This window comes from Crocodylus porosus, unplaced genomic scaffold (genome assembly GCF_001723895.1).
Source record: "Crocodylus porosus isolate Cpor-Errol unplaced genomic scaffold, CroPor_comp1, whole genome shotgun sequence".
NCBI classification, from domain to species: Eukaryota; Metazoa; Chordata; order Crocodylia; family Crocodylidae; genus Crocodylus; species Crocodylus porosus.
Window position 1 is genome coordinate 61,666,642 of NW_017728886.1, and position 10,274 is coordinate 61,676,915.

Genomic DNA, 10,274 nt, shown 5'->3' on the forward strand with positions numbered 1-10,274 from the left:
GGGGCTGCGTTAGGGATGGGTGGTGGTAGTGCTGGGAGGGGCTACGAGGCTCTCTCCCAGTGCTGGCACAGCCCCAAGCGCAGCCCCCATGCGCCAGGAACAGCCCCGGCCCCAGTCCACAGCTGCAGCCCGCCCTGCCCCACCCATGCAGATCCAGGGGCACATGCCCCACCCCTGTGTCCTGGGGTGTGTGCGATGATGGGAACTGCCCTCCTGCCCTGCGCTTCCTGGATGAGCCCCGCCCCACCCAGCTGAGCAGCGCCAACTGCTGCCCCACTCCCTCCCTCACTGGGCGGGCCTTGATCTGTCCCCCCACGTCCCTTCCCTCTCTCCTCCCCTTCCACCACCCCAGACTTACCAGCTGCCTGCAGCTGTTTTGGAAATCAGATCGGTATCAGGCGATATGCCTCCTTAAAAATCGGCTATTGGTATCAGCCCCCAAAGTCTCTATCGGTGCACCCCTAGTCACTAGTGATACTTTAAAAACTGAATTGAAAAGAAACAAACCTTGGGATACCGTTCTATTTAGGGAACTGCTTTGTGGTTTCAATTAAGGGGTTTTTTCCTAGAATTTCTGAATACCAAAGGACTCCTGAATCACTGCAATGTTCAGCTACCTAAACAAGAATCCTAGTTGCACAGGTAGGTTCAGTCTGATCTTAAGTTTTAGTTCATGTAGGTAAGTTTTTCAGTAGTGGATTTGTAAAGATGTACATACTGTAGATGTATGGTGTGCTTTATAGCTGAAAGGGAAATAACCTTTGTGAAAAATTAGTGTCTGGCAGCCTGTTGTATATGCACAAAATCAATTTAAAATACGCAGACTGCACAACATTAGTATCAAGTCCAACTTGAGGGATCCAGTTCCTCCTCTTAGTAGGAAGCAAGTGCCTGCATTTTAAGTTTAGCAATTACTACAATAAAGCCAGGTTTTTCTTCCTGAGAACTAGCTGCCCTTGACAGTAATTTTCCCAAATCTATTTAGCAGTTTCTTTTTTCCATTAAAAACAACCTCTGTTGCTTTCTATAACTACTGATGTCTGTTCTTGCAAAACAGCAACAGTGATGCATAAATACTCATAAGGGTCTTGTATTTAACAAGGTACTTAAGTATAGACTTACTGGTCTCAGTTAAAATCAAGACTGTTGGCTTGAGTATTATCCAAGTTCTGCACAAGAGTACATCTGTTAAAAAATGTTATTTAGATAGTAGAATGTATAAGGACTGATGTAGTTCTACCTAGACCAGTGATTTTCAATCTTTTTAGATGCACAAACACCCCTTGGAAAATACCAGCTCTTAATTTTTACTCTTTTTTTACTACAGAAAAAATAATAAGAGTAATTCTTTTGCAAGGAACTCAGAAAATCCATGACAATTCAGAATGTTTTTAGCACTGTGAATTCCCATTTAAAACCTCTGGGTTTGTCTTGGGAATCATATTTGAACAACAAACAGTGCTAACATTGAATAGCACCTTGCACCATCCTTGAAAGGATCCCAAGACACCCCAGGGTACTATGGCTGACTGAGAATCACTGACTTTATAAAATAGTGTGAGAATGAGCATAAGTACCATATTTACTCAAATATAAGATGAGAACCCAGTAATTATATTCTATGCAAAATGTATAAATTTGTTACAGTTTTCCAGGTATAGAATCTAATTATTATTTGCCTTGCATTTGTTCCCTTCCCACTGTGCCTCAGCAGGGAAAATAAATTTAGGGGATCAGGTAGCCCTCTGCCCCCTCATCCTCCAACTTCTCCCTGTAGCCCCTTTCTCCCATCCTTACTCACACTTGTACGCGCCTGTATTAATTTGCATTTAGTACCCATAGTCTTAATTCATCCAGAATTGATGAATACTGCCTTTTTTTTAAAAAAAACCACTACACATTTTAGGACAAGTACTCCATTAACACACATTTAAGCAGCACTTTTACACCTTCTTATATATAGTAATAAGTTGGGTTTTTTTAACTTCATGTCAAGGGCTAAATCAATTCTGAACTCTGTTGGGTAAAGCTCAATAGTCTAGTTCCAAATTTCAACTGAGTAGAGTTCAGTCATTCAAGTTTGTATGGCTCTACCACTGGGCAAGTATCCTCCCTCCCAGACCCATTAGGCTCAGGCTTCAAATACCTTCCATGGATTTGAGGGCTATCCTACATGCAAGCCCCAAGCCTGGAGGCTTTGGGGTTCAGATGTCCTTTAGTTTTGCTCTTTGCCAGAAGGCTGAGGAGTGTAAATACAGTCCCCCATTGCCACAGAATTGTCCAGTTTAGTTTCCCACATTTAGGGAAACTCATAGGGGTCATCCTGCCCAAAGTGTAAGGGACAGGCCTCACCTTGAGAAAACCACCTTCATGATCATGCAATCTTCTCTGCTAGGTATATTAGTCCAAAGCCAAAAAGTTCATGATTTACCATATAGTTCATTGGGCTGTCCCCCAGAAGAGTCAGCAGCATTTCAGGCCATGGGGACATGCCTGCGTATGTGCTCCATATACCTTCCACAAAGGATCCAGGTGCTAATTAGTCCCCACTCATGACTGGAACCAGGTGTTCTTCTCATGAGTCCTTGCCAGTGACATGAGTCCTGCAGTACCAGCAGGCAGCAGGCGCTTGTGCCCCACACAGGTGCTGGCTTCCAGTGATATGCAGTTTCAGCAGGCACTGCGCATGGCGGCGAGGAGCACTGCCTGATTGGGCATGTACAGCTCTTTTACTCATGTGGCACCAGGGGAAGCAATAGGCTGGGAGGCAGGCAGACAGAAGTTACAGAAAACGCTGTTTTGAAATGTTTTCATCTGACCCCTCAAGCAATGAGGGTTCAGATTTTCATCTGGCTGGCCATTTTTTAAACTGTCTGCAGCCATGCACTTGTTTGGTCTGGCTGTGGATCAGCTTCTGGCCAGATCAGGCAAAAATTGTCACTTCTGTCTGCGCCTTGAAGCTTCAATTCCTGTAGTCAGTCTTTAAAGTACTATAAAAAATTGACAACTTGAAGTGCTATATAGACTAATCAGTTGTGATAAGATCCATATACTTTCCTATATAAGTTATTTGCTTCTCCCTATGCTATACGTTGACCTGATATTTTCACTGACTTCAGTTACTGTTTTTAAAAAATTGCATATCTTTCTTTGAGAACTGCAAAATAAAATTAATTTACAAAGTGTACTGTACTTAGGTTTCTTTCTCCTTTCTTTGACCCAGTCTATACTAGAAAAATGTGCCAATTTAAATATTTCAAGTGGATTTACTTCTTTAAATAGATTTACTTAAATTGGTATGAAACCAAAAGTAGTATACACTTAAATTGCATTGCCTTATTTGAGTTGATAGCACCCTAACTTTGGTATATCTTAATTAGGGGCTTGTCTGGGTTAAAATCCGATTGGTTTTAAAATCATACTTAAGTGAAGAGGTTCATTTTTAGTATAGGCAAAGACCTTCCTTCTAAGTCCTGCACTGCTTTTAAGACCAAAATGCAAGCCGGCTGCAAGAACGTGGACTCTGATTTGTTTATTCTTAATTTTCTAACCTTTTGTTTAAAGGTAGCATTTTTCCCTTCTCTTTAATATAAAGGATGCCCCTAACATACTGTAGTTTGTTTAAGTTAAGAACAAGAGAACATAAAAAAAATTTTGTATACAGGGTGGTACTGCAGTCAACAGGATAAAAACGCTAGGCTGGGCACTTAGAGTTCTACTTTTGACACACCTACTGGTTTGCTGTGTGATCTTAGGTAAGTCATTACATTTCCCCATGCCCCAGTTTTCTCATTGGTAAAATTGGGTGATGACCCCTCCTTTGTAAAGTGCTTTGAAACATACAAATGAAATATGCTCTATAAAAGCTATGTATTATTGCATCTTCTATGCTTAAGGAAAAATGAGTTGTATATTGCAGTTTGCCCAAAACTTTTGATTAGAGGCAATGTTGCTGCTCATGCCATACTATTCTGTGAAGAAATTATTTAAGAGGAAAAAAATGTAAGGAGTGATGAAATTCACACAGAGTAGTTTATAAATATAGATGATTGTCACAAGGCACTAAGGTGTGCCTACTTCTTCAAGAGCAGAGTCAGCTTAGCTCGGGAGCCCTGAGAACTATGCAGGGCTCCATAGCTGCAGGTTGCCTTGGTAGTAAGCTAATCACAGTATTAGCTGTTACCTGCACCTGGTGAGCTGACCGGAAGGAAGCAGGACCCTGGGCATATATAAGCCTCAGGTCTGGGGCTGGCAGGAGGTTAGTTCTCAGTCAGCAGCCAGGGGGAAGGAGCTGTTGCAGAAACACAACTCAGAGCTGCTTGGTTACCTATTTGGCTGCTGGTAAGACTAAAGGGCTCTAGGAGCTCCTAAAGTATCTGGAGCTAGGAGGCACACATTGTTGAGAGAGAAGCTGCTTAAGGGGGCAGGGTGTGACCTCCAAGGTGATTGTTGTTATGTAATAACCCAGGGGCTTGTATTCATGTTGTTATTTGGATCCTCTGGGCCAGACTGAGGCTGTTTGGGGAGAGGAGACCTCATTGTGGGGCACACTACAGTGTGAACAGCCCAGCATGCCAGAGAGGGTGTGCAGACAGGGGCCAAAGGCCCAGTGATGACAGGAGGCCGAGCCAGATCAAGGCCTTAGAGGTACAATGTTTGAATACCACCTGTGAGTCATGGGGTGGGTAAAGGGGTGGTTTTGGAGCCATGCATCTAGCCTATAAGGCTTAGTGTCTCGAGAGGCACCGACTTTGAGTGAGACCCAGCAAGGGGTCCAAGATCAGCAGGATCTAGTGGGCTTCAACAGGACTGTGACCACACAAACTCATGGGCAGCCTCCCAGCTTATTATTTCAACCAACAAGACTTGGCAGGTGAGATTAGAAGGTGCCCTCAGGGCAGAGCATGCATGGTCATGGAGCCCTAGGGTCATCACAACCATCCCTGGGGACCACACGCCATGACAATGATGTCTATGGTCTTTGGGATGACCATTTTTATAGCCCTCAGAATTGCATCCTGGAAGTCGCATATTAAATTATTCCGTGTGCTAACAGCACTGGGGGTGTGCATGATTTGACTGTTCTCTTTTTCATTGTTTTGTGTCCAGGCAGAATTGAGGAAATAACTAAAATAATGTAAAGAGCTGTTGCAACAGAAAAAACATACAAGAGGCTTTACAAAATCCTGCTTCAAACATTATTTAAGAAAATAAACATGTTCTTCATTCAGAAATCTCAAACCCATACCCATCTCTGTCATCAAGGATATGTTTGTCCATGTTAGTGGCCTCGCCAAACAAAAGAAAGAGGGCACTCACACTGGAGATGTTATATAGGACTCAGAGAAACTTTCCTTATTTAATATAGTTCTACACATTAAATATTCTTTTGAATTGGAGCCTAAATGCATGCTAAAGCTTTAAGGTTGATAACAGTCCCAACAATTAGATGTCTTTTTGAATTGGAGCTTTAGAGCAGTGGATTTAGAGTAAGGTTTGCAGTGTCAGGCCAGATAAACTGGACTTGGGTCTGAGATGGGCTGGAGCTTCTGACCTGGTCTCTGCTGCTTCCACCACTTCTCCCAGCCACCAACTGGCTACACGATCACGTGGCATGGGTAAAGCCTCTCCCCCTCCTTCCACATTGTACAATGGGAGAGAAGGGCAGTGTGGCTGTTGTCCACACTGATGGCTGGGCAAGAGGGACAAATGGCAGCGGTGGTCAGAAACTTCACAGGCCTGATCTAAAAGCTCTATAGGCTAGATTCAGCTCACAGGCTATTTGTTGTTGACCCTTGCTTTAGAGTTTATCAGCTGGGTTGGGGCTGTACTCAGCCTTGGTGAGGCTGCAGCTGGAGTATGCATCCAATTCTGGACACAGCTGGCATACTGCATCCAATTCTGGTGAGGTCGCACCTGGAGTAGACTCCCTCCAGAGGTGGTGCAGACACCTACTCTGGACTCATTCAAGAAGCGTTTGGATACTTATCTTGCTGAGATCCTTTGATCCCAGCTGACATCCTGCCCCTGGGGCAGGGGGCTGGACTTGATGATCTTCGAGGTCCCTTCCAGCCCTAACATCTATGAAATCTATGAAGAAGAGATTGCATTTTCTTTTGAAACTCAGTTCTCTCACTAGAAATCTGTTGGCTTGATCCTTTACATTATGTAGGGCCATTACTGTGCTCTTGCCCTTTATTAGATCCCCAGGTAGTCTGTGGTGCCATTCTGTGATTAGAGAGATTTTTAGTTTCATTGTCATAGAATCATGGGGTTATGAAGGACCTCAAGAGCCATCTAAGCAGAGTCTTCCCCCCATTATTTGTCCATAGTATTACTTAACTCTGAAAATTTAAATTTTCATAACTAGGTATAACCCCCCTCCAGCAACATAACAGTACATTCATATCATGCAGAATCACTAAAGTGTCGATGACAACACTAGAAAACAAATATATGCTATTTTTTATTAATATTTTTCTTAGCAGTTCTACCTTTCCTTGCATATATGCAATTTATATGTAAAAAATGCTTATACAGTGTACTTTCTCTTTTAGAATTAGGAAGCTAAGTACATAGGATAAGATCCTGAGTATGTCCAAAAGACTGTCTTTTCCTACCTGATAGATATCACCAGCTTGATGCACATATCCAGCTACCTCCTTATCTTGGGGATGGATCTTTCGTACAAGTCTTTCAGCATTTTTGTAGTCTTCCACTTTCCTCTATGGCACAGTAGGCAGAAAGCGCTGTGTTAATGGAGCTGCTACTATAATGTCCAGCTGTCCACTGTATAACAATACGTGGGAAAAGACAAAGGAGACAGCACAGAATATTTGAGAAGCTTTAAAGTTCAAGTAACAAAGTATAGATCTTCAGTATTCCCGATTCTGTGTATTTGTAAGTAACAGAGCTTGGTGATTTACACAAGAGGGTCTATCAGCCCAGAATCTCAAACATGCAAAGAATATTTAAAGCATCTTTGCTCCCAGGACCAATACCAGGGTTGTGCATCCTAGAGGTACAGTGCAGACTTTCAGTTTTTCTATTTTGTAAGATCAACAACCAATGCCAACATTTTATTTTTCATTCTGTGGCCAAACTAGCTTCAAAAGACATAAGAAATCCAGCTATTGCAAGTTTACCATTACTTTCCCTGTAAACTCCCATTAGCTTCCATGAGAGGATCAAAAACAAAAGCTCAGTTCCTTAAGAAATCATGATACTAGCATGTTTTCTTGGGGGCGAGGGTTCGTTATGACTTATGTAAGCGATAAGTTCTTTTTATTATTTTTATGACTAATTCTCAGTGCAAATATTCGGGTGTAAGTAAAGCAGTCTTTCAAATGCAGCCACAGGTTAAACAAAATATTAAGCTATTCTCACTCAATAGTTGCAGAAGTGTAACTGAGCCAGGACTCCAGTAAAAATCATGCCAACCATCATTACTTGTGTCTGTGGAAACGACAAAGTAGCACGGATAACTTTGACTTAGATGTATATAGGCAAAAAAGATACAGGATAAAGGTGGGAGCACCAATATCCACAAAGAAACATATGATGTAGGCCGCTGGGTTTCCTCCCACACGCTCTGTCATGTAAGGAAGTATAGGAGAGAGGGTGAGTTGTTTATTTTTAACTTGTGAATGGGCCGGAGTAAAGAAATGATTGAATCTTCAAATTAAGCATGCAAGTTACTTTAGAAACATAAGGAAATATCTTATCACATTAAAAAAGTTCTCCACTCCCGTCAAAGGTTATATACAAATCCCATACTTAAGAAGTACTCATATTTTGTATCAAAATAAAGATCCATAAAAAGTCTGATAAAGATAAAAGTCAGGATAGAGACTTAAGTATGTCTAGAATATGAACACATGTCCTTTATACTATTTTAAAATGCTAGTTATTAAAAATCCAAAGGAGACTAAAAACCTCCTAAAAGACTCATCCAAGCTAGTTCAGTTAAATAATTGCATTGTTTAAATGAAGGAGCTATGCTAAAAAGCCTCAGAAAAGAAATCTGCAGCTGTTATAGTCAACAGTATGGGAACAATTATATCAGTGTTATGCTGTAGTGTACAGGCTAGAACACAGGACAGTATTATACAGTCATGATTGTGCTTTTGTAACTCTTAAGACTTTTCCTGGAATTTTTTTTAAACGCTTAAGTTACGTAAGTCTAAACTGTCATTAAGCATTGCTGTTGCTTGTTACTATAAAGTCAGTTACTGGGTCAGATGCATTTATTACAACTCACAAAATTTTTACCATCCAGCAAATAGATTCCAATGTAATCCAAAAACTAACTACAAATCACTCTCTAGAATGACATGTCTCAATCAATATATCATCACCCTGGACAAGAATTACTGTTCATAAGAAATAATCGGAGACACCAGAATTGTCACTTCTATATTCTCAGAAAGGAACATTACATATAATATTTTTTCCTAGAAAATGCACAGTGCATCTTCAATATCCTTGTGGAAAACAGAGCTGTGGACATGCCTCCTAGGTTATAAAGTAATACAGTATATGATGGACAAGTTAGATTCAGCAAAGAATAAGCACTCTTCTCTATCATAAATGCTATTTTAATAATAGGCAGTCAAAGCTTATATTTTAATTGCTGTATCATCAGTTTACCATGCTTTACATTTCCAGAAAGTCATTTTCTTTCTTCTGTTTTTCCCTTATTTATAGGAATGTGTGTCATTGATTATTATTTCTGCCAGTATTTTGGTCCCTATTATACAAACATGCCTTAGGCTACATATATTCAGGTATAGTACTGAACCTCAGAAACTCCATCAGCTTCCCAAGTAACAACCATTAAAATGTCTTCTGAATGTCTTGAGATATGCCAGATCCAGTATTATGGCCAGGCCCCATGTCAGCCATGCAATGCTTCTTATATCCACAACCATCTATGGCAAACAGCCCCTACTGAGGAAGTCAGCTTGCCTCTTCATAGAGCTTTGAGAGTCCATTAGTGCAATTCATGTGCAGACCAGCTCTGAGGCAGGTTGGCAACAAGTCAGATTCTAATCATGCTTGTATTAAAGATATTCTGTCCTCCACACTTAGCAGAAATAAAGTTTGATTGAATACATATATAAATGCACTCTGACTGATGCCAGGTATTTAATTTTAAATAAATTTAAGAGTTGGCTAACTGAAGCAAGAGAGATTTATTCCAGACTTTCATGGTAGAAACCAGAAAAGAGAGTTATCCTTTCTTTACAAAGGAAAAATGTTAGGACTTGCAACTGGGGAGTTTCTCCCAAAAATGTTGTGAGGGGGGGAGCTAGCATTTGTCCCTATCCCAGGGCAGTAACATGGCCTCCGAACTGCTGAGGATCTAGTGTCACAAGATTTGTGTGGGGCTTTCTTCCTCCTCCGCTTAAAAAAAAAAAAAAAAAGAAGAAGTTCCCTAGCCTCCAGGCTTGCAGAGTAATGTTTATGCAAAACTAAAGGCACAAACTTCAAGAGGCAAACAACAAGAGAGCAAATTGTTTTTCTGTTTTTGTTTGTTTTAAAAAAGTCTTCTAATTTCCGAGCTAAATTTCCTTATATTTGGGATCTACCTCATGATTTCCAAATGATCAATGGCACATTCAGCTGGTCCTGACCATCTCCACCCCAGAGTGCTGAGGGAATTAGCAGAGGTTATTGCAGGACCCCAGGCACGGCTTTATGAGCACTCGTGGTGGTCTGGTGTGGTGCCAGAGGACTGGAAAAGGGCCAGTGTGGTTCCTATTTTCAAAAAAGGGAGGAAGGAGGACCCAGGAAACCATAGGCCAGTTAGTCTTACCTCCATCCTAGGTAAGCTTTTTGAGAGAATTATCCTGGTGCATGTCCATGAGGGGCCAGCAGGGAGATTATGCTTAGGGGCCACCAACATGGGTTAATTAGAGGCAAGTCCTGGCAGACCAACCTGGTGGCCTTCTACAACCAGGTCACAAAATCCTTAGATTCAGGTGTAGCAGTGGACGTAGTCTTTTTGGACTTTAGGAAGGCCTTCAACACTGTCTCTTACCCTATTCTTATTAAAAAAACTAGGGGACTGGTGTCATCACCTACACAGTCAAATGGGTCACTAACTGGTTGGAGGGCCACACCCAGTGCGTGGTGGTGGATGGGTCATTTTCAACCAGGAGAGATGTGGGCAGTGTGGCTCCCCAGGGCTTGGTCCTCAGGCCTGCACTGCTCAACATCTTCATCAGCAGCTTGGATGAGGGGGTAAAAAGTGCCCTGTTCAAATTTGCAGA

The 10,274-nt window shown here is 41.6% G+C and overlaps 1 protein-coding gene across 1 annotated transcript in view; it reads right to left on the reverse strand.

The window, feature by feature from the left end:
* Positions 1–6,400: 6,400 nt before the first annotated feature.
* Positions 6,401–10,274, reverse strand: part of CPVL (carboxypeptidase, vitellogenic like) — an 82,263-nt gene continuing 78,389 nt past the window's right edge. Inside the window, 1 exon segment of the mRNA XM_019535384.1 lies at positions 6,401–6,803. Within this exon segment, the coding sequence (XP_019390929.1) occupies positions 6,516–6,803 (288 nt within the window). The 3' untranslated portion in view covers positions 6,401–6,515.